Source organism: Lagenorhynchus albirostris, chromosome 7 (genome assembly GCF_949774975.1).
Source record: "Lagenorhynchus albirostris chromosome 7, mLagAlb1.1, whole genome shotgun sequence".
Lineage (NCBI taxonomy): Eukaryota > Metazoa > Chordata > Mammalia > Artiodactyla > Delphinidae > Lagenorhynchus > Lagenorhynchus albirostris.
Genome location: NC_083101.1, coordinates 5,801,613 through 5,825,086, shown reverse-complemented (window position 1 = coordinate 5,825,086; position 23,474 = coordinate 5,801,613). Strand labels below are relative to the sequence as shown.

The 23,474-nt window shown below is 42.4% G+C and overlaps 1 protein-coding gene across 3 annotated transcripts in view; it reads left to right on the top strand.

The window, feature by feature from the left end:
• The window catches only part of ABL1 (ABL proto-oncogene 1, non-receptor tyrosine kinase), a 133,001-nt gene that overhangs the window by 26,429 nt on the left and 83,098 nt on the right, over positions 1-23,474 (top strand). Inside the window, exon 1 of one of the 3 annotated variants that reach the window (XM_060154049.1) lies at positions 16,723-16,771. The exons of the other annotated variants lie outside the window; for them this stretch is intronic. Within the exon in view, the coding sequence (XP_060010032.1) occupies positions 16,753-16,771 (19 nt within the window). The 5' untranslated portion in view covers positions 16,723-16,752. Of the gene's footprint in view, positions 1-16,722; positions 16,772-23,474 lie in introns of those variants that run through there. 3 annotated transcript variants of the gene reach the window in all.

Below are 23,474 nucleotides of genomic sequence, written 5' to 3'. Positions count from 1 at the left end.
TAAAAAGACCCAAAAATATTAGGAGATGACTTTTTTGCTTAAATGTTAGGATAATAAATCATTATACTGCTTCTCTACGTTTTAAGGAAGAAAATTTCTCTTACAAATTTCTTTTGGTGGCTAAATGTATTTCTTCCTACTTTTGTGACTAGTCACGGTCTTTGGCATATTACTAAAATCTGATAACTGACTTCTGGTTAGCAAAGTGACATCTATCTTCTCTCCAACCTGTCAGTTCTTCCCCACCCTGAAGCCTCTCACAGCCTTTTTTCTTTGTGAAGGAAAGGTCTTTGTTCTGAAGCATTTTTAGGACCAGGAGAACAAAAATCAAGAAATGCTGAAATATCCTCTTTTAACCAACTCCCCCTTTAATTTTTCAAAAGTCATCATTAGACGTTAACAGACAAGAAGCCGTTCACTGTTATCCAGCATTGAGAGCATCATTTCTTCCCTGCTCTATCATGAACGTTGCATTTCACTGTTGCAATGTGATCAGAAGATTCTCCCAGTTAATATTACTTCTCCTTTGAAATGACATAAATCTTCATTTAGTGGACGATCCAGCCATTTCTTCAGATTTCTTTCTTTTTCTTTAAGTATACAGAAAAGTTAAGTGTTTTCCTACAAATGAAAACAATTTTATATTTATCTCTATTAAATAAATGAATGTTCATTATTAAAAAAGAGAATTCAGAAGTATAGAAAGGGATAACGAAGAAAGTAAAAAATCACCCACAACTGCACTGAGATCTCTCATCCTATTTAGAGATAACCACTGTTTATTTTGTGGAAACCATTCAGATTTATTTCTCTGCTTAGAGCCATGCCCCTCATGCATAGAAACTGTTCATTTGCTTTTTAAAAGACCTTTAACAATACATTGTAAACATGTTTCCATGCCATTGAATGTAGAATATGGTAAGTTTTTATTCTGTGTTGCGCCCATGTGTACTTTATAGTGATTGCATACATTTATAGTGATTTGCAAATTGAGCATTTGCAAAGAAAAACTAACGGTTGGGTGCCTGAAGTCTGCCAGGCGCTGTGCTAAGCACCTATTTAGGAATCGTCTCATCAGATCCTCACTTCACCTGGACCTGTGCAATGGCCTCCTCTTGCTTTCAGACTTTCTGCTTTACAACTTATTTTTCATACAGAAACCTGAATAATCTTTCAGGAATGCAAATGAGATCATATTGCTCCTCTGCTAAAAACCCTGCAGTAGCTTCTCATTTCACTTCAACTAAAAGCCAAACGCCTAACTGAGATCTGGCCTGTGTCCCCAGCATCCCCTCACAGCCACGTTGGCCCATCTTTCTATTTGCACTGCCTTCTAGTTCTTCTGCCCTGGGGCATTTGGGTGATTGGCTTTCTTTTCTTTCAGATCCCAGTTCAAATTGAACTCAAGTGAGGTGAACCCCATAATACATGTACTTTGTAGAAAATTTTAAAATATAGCAAAGTATAGAATAGGACATGTCACCTATAATCCCACCATTGACTCTTAACATTTCTGTGATTCTTTTCATTTCATTCACTCCATTTATTCATTCTTTTGACAAAATATCTGCTATATGCCAGGTATATTGTACTAGTGTTTGGTGGGGTTACAGTATTAAAAAGACAGTCATGATTCTTGCCTTGTGAGGTCTTTTGGGGCATTAATCCTGCTGTGGAGAAGGCTGCCTAGTGTAATGGTTAAGAACTCAGGCTCTGGAGTCAGACTAGCAGGATTCAAAACTTCTGGTCCCACCACTTAGAAGTTGTGTAACTGTAAGCTAGTTACACTCTGAGTCTCAGTTTTCCCATCAGTACTAGTTAGCTATTTCTGCATGACAAATCGCCTCACGATGTAGTGGCTTAAAACAGCAGATATGTGTTATCTCACAGTGTCTGCGGGTCAGGAATTTACAAGTGGGTTAGCTGCCTGGGTCTGGCTTGTGGGCTTCACTGAGATTGCAGGCTGGATGTCAGCTGGGGCTGCAGTCATCTGACAGCTTGACTGGGGCTGGAGGGTCCGCTTCCGAGGAGGCTCACTTGCAGGGCTGGCTAGGCAGTGCTGACGGTCGGCAGGAGGCTTTAGTTCCTGGCCACATGGCCCTCTCCACAGGCTGCTTGAGTGGCTGCAGAGCAGGCAATCCAAGAGACCACAAGGCAGAAACCACCTTGTCTTTTATGACCTGGCGGCGGAAGTCACACTGTCATTTCTGCAGTATCCTGTTGGTTACACAGGTCAGCCCTATTCAGTGAGGGAGAGGACTAAACAAGTGCGATGGGAATCACTGGGGACCATTTTGGAGGCTGACTGCTATACCAGCTGTACGGTGACCATCACAGTGGTACCCACATCCTTGGTTTATAAGGAGGATTAAATGAGAAATACATGTAAAGTGAATGAGGAAAAGTCCTGGTACTTAGTAAGCACTCCAGAAATCTTAGTTGCAGTTGTGTGTTGTCATTACCGTCACTACTACCTCCTCTGCCAGCCCAATGGGAAATGAACCTAACGTAATGGGGTCGGGGGGTGGGGAGGGCAAGAGGAGGAGACATTTAAGCCGGGACTGGACCAAGGGGCAGGCTTTGGAGAAGTAAGAACATTCCGGGCCGAGGGGCAGTATATGCGAAGGTGCTGAGCGGGCAGGCTGCTGAGTGGAGAGGGCAGAGTGGCCACGAGGCGGCAGAGATCACGTCACGCCCAGCTGCCGAGGCCAGGATGCGGTCATCACCATGCTCTTTAGGGAGATCTTCTTCTCTAGGAGTATAGCTGAGTTTATCCAGAAACCAGTGGAGAAAATAAGAGCCGAGCTTTCTGGATTGCATTTATCCTGCAAAGTGAGGTTCTTGTGTACCATGCATCTCCCCAGAGCTCTTTAAGTGGTTTTGTTTCATTACCCTGGGGGGAATGTATATCTGGGTCTTCTGGTTCAGACTAAACTCCGTTGCTGACCTTTATTTTGGTGAGAAGGTCCATAGCCTTTACCGGCTTCTCAAGGCGGTTGCCGGAGATGCTAGGCGAGGCTTTGGCGCGGTGATGGTAGCGCTGCAGCCAGCAGCCTGGGGCCACCTGCGTGCTGCTCACCTGCTTCTCTGCTGAGTTCTTGCAGGAGGAGGGAGTGCCATACAAACGTGTGGCAGAATGGAAATCTGCCATGTGAGAGATGTGGATATATCATGATTTATTCTCCGAATCCCCTATTCATGGGCACTTAACATTGTTTGCAGTTTTTCTCCCCAGAATCTTCTTCATGATACATTTTTGTATGTTCTTATTATTTCCTTAGGATAAGTTTCTAGAAGTGGGATTTCTGCATTGAAATAATAGGTACTTTAAAGGATTTAGAGACATACTGCGAACTGCCCCTCTGGAAGGTGTGTCCAGTAGAACAGTTTACCTGCACGCTGACAAGGACAGATCAGTATGTATTTCTCTTTATCAAGGAGGAAATCCAAGTCAGTTTGTGGCGTAGAGCCATACTTCCACCTGACAGCCCCTGCGTTTCTGATCTGTCTCTTAGGCCACCAAGAACCCTTTTTGCTTTTTTTTTTTTTAAGCACCATAGCTTAATGCTTTAACAAATGTTGAAATTTTTGAAAGTGTGATAAATCCAATAGGGCATCACAGTCTGGCACATTTTCCCAATCCTGGGAAAAACTGACCAAAAAATCAGTTGTATGCGGCGGCTTGGTGGAAAAACCATTGGTCAGCAGAGTTAGGTAAGGAGACTGTCACAGGACTGGGTGTTGGTCTCCTTTTGAGCACTTCTCCGAGGAGAGAAAAGATAAAGCAAAGAATTGGGTCAATTCATCAGATTGTATTTGGCAGCATGGAGACCAAGTGGGTGCGGGTCATCGCCCACGATAAGTTTCCCAGGGTTGTGGAGAAACGACTGCCTGGGGCTTCCAGTGCGTTGGTGTGCTCTGAGGAATGCGGCCGTGGCCGTGGCATTCCACCCGCACATACCGAGCACACTCGGCCTCCCCCGGCGCCTCCTGCCACTTGCTCACAGTCAGGCTGCATAAACAGAGCAAGCCGTGTGACCACAGCATGGAAAGTGGGGCCGGCCGGGCAGGACAGACGCCTCACGGTTACAGGCTCAGGGAGAGAAAGGATGATCCTAGACAGACTTCTGAGAAGGACCCTGAGAAAAGAATGCAAAACCCGTTGTGAACGGCAGCCCCAGCCAACGGTGGCTTCTGATAGGAAATTGTAGGGCCGAGTAGGTAGGCCGCCGGGGTCGCTGTGTTGGACATGGCTCATTAGGGCACGGATGAGAATGTGCCCTGTGATTATGACGAGGAGGAAGGGCAGGTCTTTCAGGGGCTTTTTCTTTCGCGTTAATGGGTTCTCACCAAACCTGGTCTTCACATTGTCGTCCTGCCCTTTTTTGGATGGCTTAGGACCTGGGGAAAGGGTGACAGCCTGTGACCACGGCATCATATCCCCAGGTACCCTGCCACCCCCGTAGGTATCATCCTGGACTCCTCCTCCCACATCTGATGCAGCAGCAAACACTCCAGAATAATGAATCCTACAGTAAATCTTAGGATAACCCTGGAGTCCTAGAAAACATCCTAGAGTAAATAAATACCACCCTGGCCCCTCACCACCGCCATCTCTGTTCTGAAAAATGTCTCAGCCTTCCAGCCTGGTCTTGTTCCCATCTATGTCTGCTCTCTTGCCAGCAGAGACCTTTCCTCGGACATTTATGTCAGACCTTTTCACTACCCAGTTTTTAGCCTCCGTTGGGTACTCATCTCAGAATAGAATTCCCAACTTCTCTCCACAGCCTGTTGACCCTGTGAGATCTGGACCTGGTTTCCCTCTTGGACTTCCCCTCCCGTCACTCCCTTTGTCTACTGGGGCGCTCTTCTCTGTTAGTGCCCGCCCCAGGCCCTGCCCTGCCCGCTGCTGGGTACTGTTACACCAGATCTGGTGCAGGCCCCAGCTCATGTGGCACCTTTAGGAAAGGCGTCCCCTGACGACCTCGTCCAGAGTACCTGTGCTGGCAGAGTACCCATGCCGGCAGCAGCTCTTTATCTGCTGTCCCCCTTTAATTTCTTCGCAGTTCATGCCGTCTGCAATCACCTTGTTTAGTTGTGGATGTAGTTGTTTGCACTCTTACTGGAGCGCCGAGGATCCCTTCATACTCCTGTTCTTCTGAAGGCTCACCTGGCCTCAGAATGCCCTGGAGAGTCTGACCTCATGAGGAAATACCAAATTTTAGTTCCGGAAGAGCTGCAGGTCGTATGAGAAACACATTTGATTCCTCAAACCAGCCACGGCACAGCCTTCCAAACTAAAGTGCACACGTACACCCATTCCTCCCCCACCCCCCGCAGAAGTAAGGCATCTCTTCTAAACAGAAACTGTCACCTGCATTTGAGCAAGGAAAGTTTTGCCACGAAAGGAAACATCAAAATATAGCTCCTACCATGTTAAGCTCAGTCATCAAAATTTAGACAGAGGGGAACTCTGGAACAAATGACTTGGTTTAATTAATGAGTAAATTGGAAGAAAAAAATTAAGTGGAACCTGTAGATTAAAGGAGACATAATCACAATATATGGAGCTTATTAAGATCTGAATTCAAACAAAGTATAAAAATTGCGGTGTTGGAAATCCATAAATTATATAATATTAGACATAGGCTTCAAAATTATTTGGGCCGCAAGAGTGGGTGGGGGTCTAGGTGAAAGAAGGTGAGCTATGAGTCGATGCTTGTTGAAGCCAGGAAGAGTAGGACATGGGTACATGGGTACCTGGGGTATGTGGAGTGCATGGAGGTTCTGATGCTCTTCTACTTTGAGATATATTTTTTAAATTCCATAATCCTTTTTTTTAACTGGGAGATTTTTATCCCCTGCATTTTTACTTGCAGCTGTCTGCTGGAGCTGAGTGGCTGCTTTTCTCTTAAGTAGCATCTCTTAAAATGGAAGAGCTCTCCCTGTACATTTCATTCGTGTGTACAACTGTCAGAGCTTACGATCTCCTCTTTTTGTGTCCTTTTTAAAAAATTTAATATCTGTCTATCTATCCATCTATCTATCTACCTACCTACCTATCTAGGCAGGCTGCGCCGAGTCTTAGCTGTGACACTCGGGATCTTCAATCTTTGTTGAAGCGTGTGGGATCTTTAGTTGCGGCATGCGGACTCTTAGTTGCGGCATGTGGACTTCTTAGTTGCGGCATGCATGTGGGATCTAGTTCCCTGACCAGAGCTTGAACCCAGGCCCCCTGCACTGGGAGCGCAGAGTCTTATCCACTGGACCACCAGGGAAGTTTCCTTCTTGATAGAAAGATTGGTGGCAGGATTTACTTGGTGGCTACATTTGTGAACATGTGAAATAATTCACGATTTGCTGAGTATACAACTTCCTCGGAGGCTTGGTGTGAACTGGCATTTAGCAGCAACATGCAGCTTATGCTTCCTTTCCTTTCTAGAGGATAGAGCCAGTGTTGACTCTCACTGTGTGTCCTTAATCTGATGGGGATGGAGGAGAGGCAGCACCAAGTAGCAGAAACAGGAAGCCCTCCCCCGGTGGTCACTCTGCACCCAGTCCGGGCTGAGAGTCCCTCTGCAGGCCCCAGAGCCCTCCTCTCATCAACCCTGACTTGTATGGTCAGGGGGGTTGAGAGGGTTGTTGCCTGTTACAGCCAGTGAAGAAGAAAAGTAGTGAGTTACATGATGGCCGGGAGTATCTGACCCTGTGCACTGTTGTATTCCTGGCACAGAGTAGTATTTGTTGAAGGAACGAATTAGTCTTGGGGGACTTACCTGTAACAGGTCCACTCTACAGGGTCGTTGGGGGAATTAAACCGTCTGTGAGGAACCTAGCTTAGAGCATTTGGCATAACTTGAATATTCATCATTAGGGAATGGCTAAATAAGCTGTGGCCAGGGTTCTGTGTGACACTCTGCAGCTGTTAAGGAGGTGAAGGGAGCTTTACGTGGATTGGCACGGAGAGATGTTTAAAGCATTCAATAGAAAAGCAAGTGTACTACAGTGCCATTCATACTACAGGGAAAGCTGTGGGTCTGTACGCGTGTAGAAAAACGTCTGTTGATAGCTGTTATCTCTTAGGAGTGGATTGGATGGTGGAGCATGGTATGGAGAGGTGAGGGGGCATTTTTCCCTCTTTATTTTACATACATCTGTAACTGACATAGAAAATTAAGCAGTAAACCTAAAGAAACAGAATAGTACTTGTTACATAGTTAGCTCAATAAATTATAACTATTTTTTTAATATTTATTTATTTATTTATGGCGGTGTTGGGTCTTCGTTTCTGTGCAAGGGCTTTCTGCAGTTGTGGCAAGCAGGGGCCACTCTTCATCGCGGTGCGCGGGCCTCTCACTATCGCGGCCTCTCTTGTTGCGGAGCACAGGCTCCAGACGCACAGGCTCCAGACGCATAGGCTCAGTAGTTGTGGCTCACGGGCCTAGTTGCTCCGCGGCATGTGGGATCTTCCCAGACCAGGCTCGAACCTGTGTCCCCTGCATTGGCAGGCAGATTCTCAACCACTGCCCCACCAGGGAAGCCCCTAAATTATAACTATTATAAAGGGTAGTTATAAAGTTAATAAAGGCTAGAGGTCTCATTAGAGTAGGTCACTTACAGGGAAAAAATCTAATCAGGTTTTGTTTAACTTTTATGGAATGCAACTTCTTTAGCTTCTGAAAACATAACCAGTTTTTAATTTGGAAAGCCAAACTATGGACCTAGTCTTTTATTGTATTTTATCTTATTATTTATAGTCAGGTTATTGAGTTATAATTTCTATATAGTATAAAACTTACTCTTTAGTGTACAGTTCTGTGGACTTTGACAAATGCATACAGGTGTGAAATTACCACCTCATTCAGATACAGTGCTATGACCCCCTAAATTCCCTTGTGCTGCTCCTTTATAGTCGTCCTTCCTCAACCCCTTCTCAGCTCCTGGCAACCACAGTCAGTTTTCTGTCCTTATATGTACAGGATGACATATAATGGAATCATGCAGTACAGGGCCTTTTGAGTCTGGCTTCTTTCACTTACCATCGTGCACTGCAAGTCATTCACAGTGTTACATGTTATCACAGTTCCTCCTGTTGTATCTCTGAGTGGTGTCCCCTTGTGTGGATGTACCGCTGCTTGTTTATCCAGTCACCAGTTGAAGGACAGTGCTCCAGCCTTTAGGAGCACAAACAGACTTCTGGCTTTTGCTGTTAGCTTTATTTCTGCCAATTGTGCCTCCTTTTTTTTTTTTTTTTTTTTTTTTTAACCCTAGAAGATTGTTGAGATTTTATAATATAGGTGTTATTTCAGAATCCTCAGATGAGAAGAGTTGCATTAAATACAAATTATTTGGAGGCTTTAATTTTTTGTTTATTTGACACATATAGTGCTTACAACAGTTGCAGGCACATAGTAAGTGCTATATATATGCTTGTTAAATAAATAAAAAATTTTAAGTTGCCAAATAACTTGCATTTTATATATAAGAGCAGGGCTGTGGGATAGTACAGAGAGGCAGGAGACCAGGGTGGTAGCCCTAGCGATATTCCTTCCCCTTCTCACCCCTGCCCCAGTTGCAGGCTTTGGTACCGTGGGTGATTAATTGACTCTGGGTCTCACTAACATGAAATAAGGGTCCCAATCTGAATCCTCCTGAAAGGAGCAGATAATATCTTAACTCTTATATTTTAACTCTGAAGTTTGATCATTGTGAAAGTAATCTGTTATAAAATATCCTATAAAATGTGGCCTGGGTAATTTGTTCCTTCCCCTACTGTTTTCAAGTACATAACACATCCTATTGGTATCTATGTTAAAAGTGTACTAAAGTTAGTCACCACATGGTGGCACTCCCTTAAAAAATGAAATTTAAAACATTATAGGTTTGGGCATGGAATTGAGTACAGGCAGCTAGAGTGCCAGCTTATGTTCTGTACATTTGTGCCTTGAATTTGGGGGGACAAATAGGGACATAGAATCCTTTCATTCTGTTGGCTCAGGAAATTATGCAGATGTCAGAATATAGGAGCATTTGTTCTTTCTTAAACAGTGTGACATATTCATGTTACATTAACCAATGCTATACTTTTAAAATGTTGCGGATATCTTCACTCAGAAGCTTGTGTGCTTAGCAGGAAAAAAATACATCTGTAAAGAAAATATCACCAATATTTCTCCTTCAAGAATTGGTATTAAAAAATGCTGCCTGATAATTACTGTAGGGAGTGCAGTTTTAACATTTTAGGTGTGATTCTCTTGAAGCAAAGTGTACATGCCTTGTAGATTTGAAATGGATGCTTCTAAGCAGTTCTAAGCAGTTACATCAGAATGTCAGGCTGGTTGACCTTTGCACCTTTGGGAGCTATCTCCCATTATACTACTTCCCCTTCAGGATTTTCATTCCTGCCTGTGTTCAGTGATTCACTTGCCAGGTATTTATTGTTTGCTCACATGAGCACAAGGCATTGTGCTATAGAACTGTGGGAGGTTCAAAGATGGTCCTGGGCTTCCCTGGTGGCGCAGTGGTTGAGAGTCCGCCTGCGGATGCAGGGGACACAGTCCGGGAAGATCCCACGTGCCGCGGAGCGGCTGGGCCTGTGAGCCATGGCCGCTGAGCCTGCACATCCGGAGCCTGTGCTCTGCAACAGGAGAGGCCACAGCGGTGAGAGGCCCGCGTACTGCAAAAAAAAAAAAAAAAAAAAAAAAAAGGATGGTCCTAATTTTCAGGGATCAAATTGAGATGAAACACCCAAACGTTTAATTCAAATGCTACGCCTTATTTTGTTCACATTAATAATATAGGTAAGAAGAATTACAGTGGTTGAGAGAAGGAGAGACTGCTCTTCACTAGGGTGAATGGTCAGGGAGAAACTTGGGAGTGGTATTTGGTGGGGGGAGATGAGGAGAGCTTTTGGGCATATGAAGAGGCCAGGAGTAAGGAGGTAGGATTTCACCCCACCCCAAATCTGACTATTAAAAGGAGTAAAGGGTACAGGACAGTGACACAGATTCCGGGCAGAGGGCATGTCCTTCCTGTACAAGAGTCTGAGGAAAGGAAAATACAAGGTCCTTAGGAATTAGGTTGTGATACAACTCTGTATGCTCGCCTAAGGGGTTTTGTTGTTGAAGGCTTTGGGATGAAATGGGGACAATGTGACAGAACTTCGGGGAGATTTAGCATTGCCTTCAAACACAGATATGAGGGAGACTTTTGCTGGCGATATGACAGATTAACTGTTCTGAAAATCCACCTGATAAAAACACTTAGGCATGATGCCTAAATATATGACATCTTTTTAATGAATAGCTGAACTTGCAAGAAAAGGGGGACCTCCTCAAGGCCTAAAAAATAAAGGACAAACTGGAAGTTTGAGGTGCAAGCTCAAACTACAGCTGTCTTGGAGTCATTTGCTGATTTCAGTAACCAAGAGGCTTTTTTTCCCCCCAGATAGTTTTATTGAGGTTAATTGACATACAATAAACTGCAGATATTTACAGTGTACAATTTAATAAATTATGACGTGTGTATACCCATGAAATCATCACCATAATTAAAATAATGAAAATATCAATCATCAAGTTTATGACCTTCTGCAGTCTTTTGCTCATCTACACCTCTCCATCTCCAGTCAACCACTTAGCTGTTTTCTATCCCTATACATTAGTTTTCATCTATATAAAATTCTAGACAGTACAGTCATGTACTATATACTCTTATCTGCCTGACCTAATTATTTTGAGATTCATCTGTGTTGTGTGTATCAATAGTTTGTTCCTTTTTATTGCCAAGTACTATTTCATTGTCTGGATGTACCATACTTTGTTTATCTATTCACCTGTGGGTGGGCATTTGGGTTGTTTCCATTTTGGGGTTATTACAGATAAAGCTGCCAGAACATTTGTGAACAAGTCTTTGTGCAGACACATGCTTTTATTTCCCTTTAGTAAGGAGCTAGGAGTGGAACAGTTCAGTCATATGGTGGGTGTCTGTGAGACTTGGATTTTAAAGGCTATTTGGGCACAGGAGACAAAGTCTTGGGCTTGTGTTAAACATGGAGGTGGAACTGAGACTACCATATAAAGCTGGGACTTTTGAAGTGCTGTCCATATCTCTAGCAAAATGGTAGAATGAGAAAATAAGCCCATTGGCAGATTTTTTTTTTTTTTTTAAACTTGTCTGATTTGGCCTGTACTTTGAATGGGGGAAAAAAGTCTCCTCAGGTAGTTTTTACCCTAGGCCTGCCTTCTCTTGAACTTTGTTTGAATTTACCTGACCTATGTAGTCTGGGTATTTCCAAGAAGAGAAATTATCTTAAAGAGATGCTAGGTTGATAGAGTTCCCAGATATTGGCAGTAGTCAATAACATATCCTTTTTGGATATTCCTGCCTTTATCCAGCCTTAGCCCAGGATTCCCACAGATAAATCCTCGCCAAACATGAGCTCATAATCCAAAACTTAAAAACACAAGGAAATAAACAACTATGAATGAGAGAGAGAGAAAAAAGCAGAACTAGAGTGGAGCTTTAGATATTAGAATTATCAGGTTCAGAATATAAAATAATGGCTTAAAAACATTTAAATAAGTAAAATGTGAAGTAGAAAATAAGTGAGGGCTAAAATCCTATGAAGAAAGACCTGGAAGAATTGAAAACAGAGATATATAATCAGTGAAATTAAACCCTAATGGATGGGCCAAACAATGAGTTAGACACAGCTAAAGAGAGATTTTGTAAATTGGGGATAAAGCTTAAGAAATTACACAGAATGCAGTATAGAAAGACAAAGGTGAAAAGTATGAAAATTAAATCTAAAGAAACAGAACAGAATGAGATGATTTAAAATAATGGTGAGAGACTTCCCTGATGGTCCAGTGGTTAAGAATCTGCCTTCCAGTGCAGGGGACGCATGTTCGATCCCTGGTCGGGGAACTAAGATCCCACATGCCACAGGGCAACTAAGCCCTCACACCCCAACGAAGAGCCCGCACGCGACAATGAAAGATCCCGCATGCTGAAACTAAGACCCGATGCAGCCAAAAATAAATAAATAAATAAATATTTTTAAAAAAATGGTGAGGCAGAAGATGATAGAGGTAATAGGGGAGGGGCAGTATTTGAGGAAATTATGCTAAAAATTTCCAAAAATATTGAAAACCAGAAATCTTTAGATTTAGGAATCAGAGTAAATCCCAAGTAGAATTTTTTTAAAAAAAACCTTATCCAGACAAACTGGAGTATAATAGAACGCCAGAGACATAAAGGTGATCTTAAAGCATCAAAGAGAAACTGATTACCTCCCAAGGAGTGCTATTTGACTGCAAGGAAACTTCTCTGCAGCAACGATGGAAACCAGAATACAGAGGAATAGTATCTTAAAGTGCTGAGAGAAAATTATCGCCAACCTAGAATTTTAAACTCAGCTAAAATATAATTTAATAATGAGGGAATGATAACATTTTCAGTTAAACAAAAACTGAACTTTTACCTCCAACAGACTCACAAAGGAACTTTTATACTTTAAAAAAAGGGAAAATGACCCCAAAAGGGAGAATGTCTGCAATGCAAAAGAGAATGTCTGTGCAATACCCAGGAGACTAGCCCTTGAATGATAAAGCCACTCTGAGATACAGGAGTTAAACATGAGAGTCCTCTGTCAGTCTGCTCTAGGTGTCCGCTGTGAAATTTGAATCAAGTGAGCTCTAAGTTAACCTAAATTAAGAAGTTTTGGAAACTGATTTTCAGGCACATTGGTGGCCAAGGATGGTATGCAGGAGAAAGCCCTGGAGGGGATGGGCAGAGTTGCAGGGATAGTGCCAACAGCTACAGAGCGATGCAACAGGGTCACGTTTCTTAGAAGGGGCTCTTCGTTTGTATTAATTTAACATTTGCCCTCCTGGACCTTTGCCTTTTTTCCTTTGCTGTTTGGGAAATTTCCTTGACTACTTTTCATTCATTTTTTAAATTAATTTTTTATTTTGGCAGTCACATTTTTAACTACCAGAGGGTTTTTTTTATTATTAATTTAAAAAATCTTTCTCATAACATGACATTCTTGATTTCTGAACATATAATCCTTATGAGTCTCTCTGAGGATATAAACTAGAGGAGTTGTGGGGGTTTGTTTTTTGGTGTTTTAAAAAATTTTCTCCAGTTTCCAAAATTATCTGTTTCCTTCAGGGTTAATCTGTTCGTCTTGGTCTTTTTCTGTGATGTTCTACGCTTTCCTTAAAAGTCTGATGATCCTTGTTGTCTATTCCTATTTAAGAAAGTGGGAATGGGAAGGTTGATTAGGAGTTCTGTGTATGTGGGTGGGATTGTAGCTTGGCCGGTTCCATTTCTGGATTAACGAGTAGGGGAATTAAGAAATCTTCTCAGATGGCTTATATGACATTGGGGCACCAACATGCTGCATTAGTGTTTTCCAGACTTTCCTTTAATTTCTTTTTTTAATTAATTAATTAATTTATTTTTGGCTGCGTTGGGTCTTCATTGCTGCGCACGGGCTTTCCCTAGTTGTGGCGAGCAGGGGCTACTCTGTGTTGCGGTGCACGGGCTCCACATTGCGGTAGCTTCTCTTGTTGTGGAGCACGGGCTCTAGGAGCGAGGGCTCAGTAGTTGTGGCTCAGGTGCTCTAGAGCACAGGCTCAGTAGCTGTGGCGCACGGGCTTAGTTGCTCCGCGGCATGTGGGATCTTCCCGGAGCAGGGTTGAACCCTGTCCCTTGCATTGGCAGGCAGATTCTTAACCACTGCGCCACCAGGGGAGTCCCTCCTTTTATTTCTTTAGAGGAGATTCCTCCTTACCGGTGGTAAATGTCTGGGCATGCAGAGGTGTGTCAGGTGTGTGTTTTGGCCGTCGACCATTTCATGAACAGATGTAGAATCATCAGTTTTCACCCCTATGTCTCACTTCCACCTGCATTCTACCTGCAGTCTTCATGTTTGGAGCTCTTCCTGGCACATGGGCTCCCTCTATCACTCTACTCTTTCAAGACTCTGCTCAGCAGGGATTTCCTCCGCTCTGCTTCAGTAGGCAATGTGCACCCATCCACTTTCAGATTCCAAAAAATTTGTCGAAATTTGTTGTATGATGACAACCCCCTTTCTTTTCTCTTCACTGTTGTGGGTTTAGACTTAAAAAAAATTCCTTTATTGTAATTTAAAGGGGTCACAGTCAGGAGAGGGGATAAGCACATGTGCTCAGTGCACCATCTTTCCCCAGAAACCCAGTCATTATTTTAACACCTTTGATGATTATGGATTACTTAAGATAGAGAAAACATAGACCATGAAGCCAAATATATATTAACCTCTAGGGTATTATTCAGAGCTTAGAATTTTTTTTAAGTTCCTTATATTTTGAAAATTTGTCATTTTCCCCTTGAAAATTAAAAAAAAAAGTTTCTGGTAATTTGGGAGGAAAAAACTTTCTAGTTAATTGAGAATTACGATTAAATGAGATTTAAATATTATCATATATTGAGAACTATGACTTTTTTAAAAATCTAAGAATTAATTTCTAGTTACTTGTTCACAAAACAGCCCCCCTGTGTGATGTGAGAACAGCCTCTGGTCTAAGCAGCTGCCAGGTGAGTGAAAGCTGACCTGGAGTGACAGAGTGGCAGTAACAGCACTGGAGATGTGTATGCAGTTGTTAAGATGATTCACATGGTAGTTATGGCAACGAAGATCAACAGAGGGAAAAAGAGAGACGCTGGAAAAGCAGCAGCACATTTTAGTAACAGTCATTATTCACAATGGCAAAGTTGTTTACTATAAAAATTCCATCCTCCTTTGCCTCTTTGCGGCCCTCCGCCATTTTTTACTTTATGTTAGAGCTTGCTGATTTATGGCATAGTGTGGTACAATTTCACCTCTGAAACACAGTCTGTAAAGTCTCGAGGTACATTAAAGACTTTAGTCCCCAACAGTAAATCACGAAAGGATCTTGTACTGTTTATCCCTTTATGCTTGGAGAGGGGGAGCTTATAAATTTATATAGAGAAATGAGTTTGAAATGGTGCGTTTGATAGTGAAATGCCTCAACTAAGCAACCAACAATATGTATATCATATGAGTAGTTACGTGGGGAGTTACTTTGGGTTTAAAACAATGTCATACTTTTGATACTTATAGGTGGCTAATGTCTTGGTAAGGATAAAATTGAAATACGGTGAAGTTGCATTTGATTTTGAGATGCTACTGGCAAAGCCTGACATTTAGTTTGATTACTAGAGGTTTTATTATCTACAGCTGCTCGGCTATTGTATTAAAAGAGCCCACTCTGCTTTCTGGCACCACGGATGACACCTTTTATAATTTGAGTGTTCTCAAAAGAACACTGTGTGCAAATGATCAGCCCCAAATGTAAACTACTTTTTTAAAAAGCAGACACATTTTATGTTGGTTCAGTCTCTGGTTTTTGGTTGTGTGTTTTGGGAAGGAAGCTGTAGGGCTGGAAATGTGGTGAACCAGGTGACACCAGAGTTATCTGGTTACAGGCCATGCAGGTGTAGCCTTATTTGCCTTTGTCATATTGGTGGTGATCTTGGGACTGTGTGTATCTGACCAGTCTCCAGATGAAACCTCTTGAAGCTTCAGTTTTGGATTCTGTTCACCTCATATTGATTCTCGTAGTAGGTCCTTCCTTGCCTCAGGCCTTTGTACCTGCTATTTCTAGGTGAACTGTTCCCCCCACTTCCCATATCTCACACTTTCCTCTCCTTGGCTAACATCACCTCCTCCTCCAGGTCTCATCTTACCTGTCACTTTCACAGAGACCTTTCCGCTCTCAGATTCTCTAGCACTCGTGTTAGTCTGTGTTGGCATGTTCCTTACTTATAATGAACCCTATTAGTGTGGCAGTTATGTAAAGCCTTCCTCCTTCACTATACTGTCAGCTCCATGCAGGGAAGGGCTGTGACTGTCTTAGTCAGTCTGCTGTGTCCCCAGCGCCTGCATTGAGCCTGGCACATGCCATGGGCTGAGGCTCTTCATTTTGAATGGCTGGGTGGAGGTCTGCCATTGCCAGTCCTTTCCGTTATCCACCATGCCCATGGTTGGTGGATGCAGATGGGGACTGATTTAGGAGATTAGGTGAGCCATTCGGTGTCATCTCTACTAGTGCTGGAAGAAATATAGACTTACAGCCAGCTCTCAGTTATTTCTAATAATGGGGCAGGAGAGCATGGATAATTTAAGTTGCTCTCCCACTCCCCACAATGAGTTTTCTTTTTTTAGATAAAGAAAAAAATTAGAGGAGGGAACTGGAGATGTGTGAGATACCCAGCACTGGAGAAATTTGAAGTGGATTTCTTGTTTTCATTCTTTTCTTACGACATGATCAAGTAAGTCCAAGAAAGTACATTGGCCCCTAAATGGGCAGTGAAGATGGATGTGAGGTCCCAGAGAGGATGGGCAAGTTAAGAAAAGATTTAGAAAAAATGGTCAAGCCATCTTACCAGTTGAAGAAAGTGATTAGACTGTGATGAAACTGAAGATGCGGAGCGCAACACTCTCATCGCCTGCCCGGTCCTAGCGGTTCTGTGAATGGGTGCCTGATTGATCTCTTGGCTCCTAAGACAGCCTTTGCCTGGATATATTCACAGTCTGTTTTGAAGTTGTACAGAGAAGCTCACTTGCGTCATTCTGAAGATGCAGTGAGTCAACACAGTCCCAAGGGAGCAGTAATGGCCTCAAACAGAAACTTGGAATGAAAAATTGCTGTGGATTTAAAGACATAGTACTTTCTTCCTATGACTTCATTTGGTAATGGTAAGATTAATTCAGATAACCCTCCTTTAACGGTGGGCCTTAAACCCATATGGAATTTTTTTTTCCTTCACTTTTGTCATTTAACCTTTAAAAATAGGACATCTAGTTGGGTGCTTGGTTTGGGGAGACTCTATTGATATAATTCTCTACCGCTCACTTGCCCTGCCCACCTCCCCCCACCCCCCCAAACAGCACAGACACATACGTACACTCCTCAACTTGGACTTCTCAGTATGGTTTTCCCTGGTCATTCTTGACCTCAGTCATGTTGACATGCAATGGGATTTTCAGTGGAGAAGAATCACCAGAGAAGAATCTTCACTTAACTTTACCAATTGAGCATATTTATATATACTATTTCAGCCAGAATTTTAAATTGATATTATTTAATAGGATTGCAGATAACATCTTACTATAATAAACATCAAGGGGATTATCCAAATTCCTACTTGCAAATGTCTTTTATATTAGCAGATCTACCAGCTGCATGATTATCTGATAGTGTGCACTGCAAGTATATTATTTTGGCTTACTTTGAGATTAGAGAATTCTCAATAGAATTTTTCCCTTAACTATACAAATCTGCATTGCTTTGCTTTTTTTTCCTCTAGTCTCCTAAACAGTGAGCCTTCTGGGCAGGAAATGAAAGAGGTGGAAGGAGGCAATATGGAATAATGCAGTGGTTTTCAAGCATTGCAACCTGCGTGGGGAATACTCTACTTTGAGTGTGTGTGTGTGTGTGTGTGTGTGTGTGTGTGTGTGTGTATCTGAAGAAAGTCTCTGAATTAATACATATACTCATTATACAGCACAGTGATTGTTCTTTTTTATTTCATATTGAAAAATGCTGGCTGTGACTTACTGCTGGATTTCATGACCAAGAATGAGTCCTGATCTAGGTTTGAAGAGATGGTAGTGTAAAGAGTGTGGGCTCCAGAGTTTCTCTATCCAGAAATCCTGACTCTACCATAACTTGAGTGGGATCACACAGTTACTGGATTGGCCCTTGAAAGCTTTGGCTCTGACTCCTGTGAGATAGGAATGGAGATAACACACACCCACCTCAAAGGATTATTGAGAGGATGCGAAGAGGCAGTGCACTAAAGCTCTTAGCACGGTGCCTGCAGAGAACCCCCAGTAACTGTAGCTGCTGCAGTGGTAGTTGTGACTGTCCTTACTAAGGTGCTGTAGCTGTATTGGCTTCATGGGAAGTCGTGGAATTTCCTTTCCTGAAGATGTTAAGAAGGATAGATTGTATTTATCAAGAGCAATTATTTTATTTTCTTAATTTTTTATTATGAAAAATTTCAAACCTATAAAAACTTGAAAGAATAGTGCAAAGAACTACCAATCTATCCCTCACCTTGATTCCAACTCTTAACACTTGCCACACGCTCTCCATCTCTCTTTACATAAAACACTTCCCTTTTACCAGACCACCTGGAAATTGGCTGTAGACTCATGATAGCCAAGAATAAGGACATTCTCTTACACCACCGCAGCACCGTTGCAGCACATAAGAAAACCAGCATTAACCCAATAACATTGTTCAACATGCAGTCCATATTCAGAATTCCCCAGCTCTCAGTAATGTTTTAAACATGAACCACTCAAAGAGTTTCGGATGAACTAGATGGCCTATGAAGTTCCTCATGGAGCTGAAGACTCCTGTGAAGTTGAAAGTAACCACCAAAAGTGTAACTCTCACGTGGAATATCAAATCAATCGTTGGCATCCTTTTATGTGAACCTTAGAGAGCTGGTGAGATGGGATGGAGGCTGTGGTTGTCTCCTCTGTGTGGGACAGTCAACACACCTGCTTTAGGGATTGCATCCTTTACTTTGCCGGTTCACACAGATGTGTTCTGGTAATAAAATGAGGCACCAAGAAGATACCCGCCGGAACGCAAAGTGGTAGAGCAGTAGGTTGCATTTGAATTTAAACGGCTGTGAATTGGAAACACATACTTGTTGGGATTAGAATGTGTCCAGGTAGGAATTTAAGTTCTTCCCTCAAATTGAGGAAGACAAGGATGTTTTTTAAGGAGAGAATTTAAGGTGAATAGTATGGAAGTTTGTACATGTGTGTGTGTGTTTTTTTTTTTTACCTGTGTGTTTTTTAAATACACATACACACACAGTAAGAAGATTAAAGCAACAAAGGCAGGCATTCAGTAGAAGTAAGGTCTACCTTACTGGTTTCTTCTGTATTTTTTCAAAGCTACTTTAATTAATTCCAAAATGTCCATTATTTCACATTAAAAAAACTCTATAGCAAATATTTTATAATAACTACAAATGGAATATAACCTTTAAAAATTGTGAATCACTATATTGTACACCTGGAACATATATCAACTATACTTCAGTTTAAAAAAATAGTTAAAAAATTAAAAATTGAAAAGAAAAAATATCTCTAAAATCAGGGTGGATCTTATAATAATTCTCTTATAATAGAATGCCATGGTTTAATGGAACATAAAGTAAAGGTGTATCTCACAGTGGCATCTTAGATTTGATGAAGTACAATTTTCTATGCATTTACAAGTTTGTGTGTTCTTTTTGGTTTTTTCCTCTTTTTTTAAGACATACAGTAATGTAGAAGAGTCATAGATTTGTATACTACTCTACTACCCAGCTGTGCAGAGATATGATGGTCTTAAAAAAAAAAAGTCACGTATCTGCCTTCCTCATAAATTGCCACGTTGTAGTGGGGAGAAGTAAAGAGAAGTGTTTTAATTAACAAGGTCTCTCTACCTTACCTGCCGTGCTACTCCCAACTTTTACTCTGTGGCCATCCGCGTATATATGGATGGGAGGTTGCATCCCGCAAGGTGATCTTCTCTCGGAGTTTCAATTAGGAGGTGGGGCAAAAGTTCATTGTTTCCCCCTCAATCTACCAGTCTGCCCTCCCTTCCCCTCAGTGTGCCGGTTACGAGTTTATTGCCCTTCATCTCCAAATCCATTTTTCTTCGCTCTGCTTTGTGACACAGGATCTGGACTCCGTAAGCGCTTCTCCCTTGCCAGCTGGCTTAATGTTAGGCTTTGTCAACAGAGGGACAATGTTAAAGGGACACTGCAAGGCCATCGAGGGAGAAGGGGTTTCCTTTCCTATTTCCGGTGTGCTGATTTTCAGTGGGGTATGTCCTTCAGTGGGCTATGCCCAGTGACGCTCAGCGTCCCTCACAGACCACCCGGGAGGCCGTACTGTGGACTGACGCCAGCCTTTTCACACCCTCCAACAAATGTCTCCACTGCACGGTGGGCCACTTTCATAGACCTCTGTGGATTACTCGCTCTGGCAGGCGTCCTTGCCGCCAGCAGGCTGTGTGTTCCTGCGGAGCACGACCTCTCTGCGGGATCTGAACCTAGTCTTTGGAGTGGAGGGGAGGTTCTGAGTTCTTTAGTTCCCTCCTTGTTTGCTTTCCCTCAGCCCTAGTTGTCTGGTGCTTGGCCCTGGATGACTTAGGGCAGGGGAAGTACTGGCTGGGTGTATGAGACGCGGATAAGGGGGTGGTTTCGAGTGTTGGCTCTGGACCACAGGGCAGATCTAAGCAAGTTGGCCCTGTAATTAATGGAGGCCAAATAGACAAATATGGACTCTTAAGAACACACAGTCAGAAAATCCACTTATTAGTTAACAACTTTTTGTTAGTTAATTCTTTATTAAAATTTCCCTGTACAAATTACTGGTTTGGTTTCCATCTCTTGACTGGACCCTGACTGATACATCATCTCTTCCCTCCGAATTTTGCAGGGAGGGGAAGTAATGACACTTGTTTGACTATTTGCTTCTTCCTCTCTTCTTCTCTTCACACTTCGATATGATGGAAGGGTTGGACCTTCTACTTCTTTCTGGTGGGATGGAGCTCCTCTCATATCATTTGCTCCCTCTTCCCTAATGCAGTAAACATCTCTGCCGATTTGTCATAGAAGGACATTTGAGTTATTTTGCTAACACAGACAGTGCTGCAGTGAAAATATGGCATATTTTGAAATGAGTTATTAGCTTTAAAAACTGGTTATCATATAATAATAAGTAAACAATTACGTAAATAATTAGCTTTAAAAGCTGGTTATCATATAATAGTAAGTAATAAAAGTTGGACCAGTAAGGATGGAGGAAAAGCAAAGAAATGACTAGTCAGAATTAAAGGGAAGACTAAATTCTTTTATTTATATTATTTCTTTTTATATTTTGCAGCTCTGTTATTAGGTACATACACATTTAGGATTGTTAAGACTTTTAGTTGAATGAACCCTTTTATCACTATGTAACATCCCTCCTTATCCCTGGTAATATTTCTTGTTCTGATAGCCAGTTCAGCTTTCTTTTGATAATGCTTGCGTAATATTTTTTCCCCATTCTTTTACTTTTAACCTACCTTTATTATTACCCTAGTGGTAAATTGCTGTAGCTTTTTTTTTTTTTTTTTTTTTGCGCGGTACGCGGGCCTCTCACTGTTGTGGCCTCTCCCGTTGCAGAGCACAGGCTCCGGACGCGCAGGCTCAGCGGCCATGGCTCACGGGCCCAGCCGCTCCACGGCATGTGGGATCTTCCCGGACCGGGGCACGAACCCGTGTCCCCTGCATCGGCAGGCGGACTCTCAACCACTGCGCCACCAGGGGAGCCCTGCTGTAGCTTTTTACTTGGAGCCAGGCTCATGGTTGGTCGGGGCAGAGAATTTCTCGGTCCTCTTAGTCTTTAGTCTTAGACATGTCCTGTGGTGGGGCTCTCTTAGCATTCCAGCACTTCCACCGGTGCTCTGTGTCACCCAAACTCTACCTTCCGGGGTCGGGGGGTGTTGGTTGGGTGGGATAGAATTTCTCATGGGCCCCTCCTCCCCAGCAATAGCAGACCTCTATATTGTATCAGTGCACGATCCAGCTGACAATGGCTTTGCTTCTCCTCCACCCCCAGAAGCAGTAGATCTTTGCCTGGATCCTGGGGGGCAGGGAGGGTTTCCTGCCCTCCCCCCCAATGGATTAAAGTTTTCACGCTATATGAGAGAATGGTCCAGGAAGTGGGCAAGATTTTATCCCAGTTCAGTATTGGGGGGCTCTCTCTAGTCTCCTTCTCTGCTCCCAATCTTTATCATGAGCATCTAGTAGAGGCCCCGTGGAAAAGAGCTTGCAAGTCAGTTCAGACAGCTGTGATGTCTGGAACTCCCAGAGATTCGATATGTTATACTAAGCCACACTCGGCTTTATAAGAATTTATTAAAATTTAAGCTGTTTTCCTCTTACCTAATTTTATGGCAGCCACCTGTTCCTCCTGTGCTCTGTGAAAGGTCACACAGTTTGTATGTCTTGTCTCTCTTTGGAGGGACTTGTCACTCTTTAGAATTCTGTTCACTTTGTTACCTTGTGACCTCAGCTCTCTGATTAGCTCAAGAAATGTTATGATTTTGTAGATATCTAGCCTTTTCTTGTTAGGTTGGGATGGATGTTCTCTTACAGCTTTCTATGTCTTAAGCAGGAGCAGAACTCTGTATTATTTCTTCACCTGTTCCTCAGCAGAAATATTTGGTAAAATGGAGTTCTAGGTTCCTCATAGATCAGTACAGTTTGCTAATGCAAACATTGTATGTTTGTTTCTTCTGTTTTCCACATCTACCATTGGCTCAAGTTTGACCAACCGTGGTTTTTACTTTGTATTTTGAAATTTTTTCAAAATTTACTAGAATAGTAGAGATTCCCACATGCTCTTTACTTAGAGTCATCAACTTTTAGCATTTTGCCACATTACATTTGCTTTATCATTCTCCCCGCTCCTCTCTCTCTTTCTGTATGTGTATGTGGATAGAAAATTCATTTCTCTGAGTCAGTTGAGATTAGGTTGTAACATTTTGTCCCTTATGCTTCAAATGTATTTCTTTAGAACAAGGATATTCTCTTATTTAACTACCGTATAATTACCAATTTTAAGAAATTTAACCCTGATAACAATAATTTTGTTTAATTTACCGTCCATATTCCAGTTTTCTCACAGTAATGCCTTTTATAGCATCCCCCCACCCCCACCCCCAAGTGTAGGATCCAGCCCAGGATCATGGATTGCATTGTCATGTTCTTTAATCTCCTGTAATCTGGAACAGTTCCTTAGTATTCCTGTCTTGCATAACATTGATAGCTTTAAAGAGTAAAGGCCAGTTATTTTATAGAATGTTTTTCAGTTTTGGTCTGATGTTTCCCTGCTATTAGATTCAGGTTACACATTCTTGTTTAGAATACTACAGGAGTGATGTTATTTCTTTCTCATGGTATCATCCAGGTGCACACAGTGTCCTTCTGCCTGTCATTAGTGACATTAATTTTGATTATCTAGTCAAGGGTGTGGTTTGTTTCCTCCATTGGATAATCAGTTGCTAGTTTTCCTCTTGCAACTAAAAAGCAATCTGTGGGGAAGACATTCCCTGACCATGTAAATAATCTGCTCCTCACAAAACTTTAACCCCAGAAATTGATGATGCCCTGGGTATACAGATTCAAATGACCCAGAACTCTGGTGGGGTGAGGGAGGAGAGTGGTGTGCCTGTGACAAGCTTGGGCTCCCTTAGGGTTGAGGAAGGGGTTGCTGATCCAAGACGATTTCTTGTAAAGCCAAGACTTCAGAGAGGTTACACTCTCAGAGAAAAGGTGGACTAGGAGAGGAGTACTTTACACAGTGTCAAGCAGCAAAGAAAATTTTCCATTTCACTTTT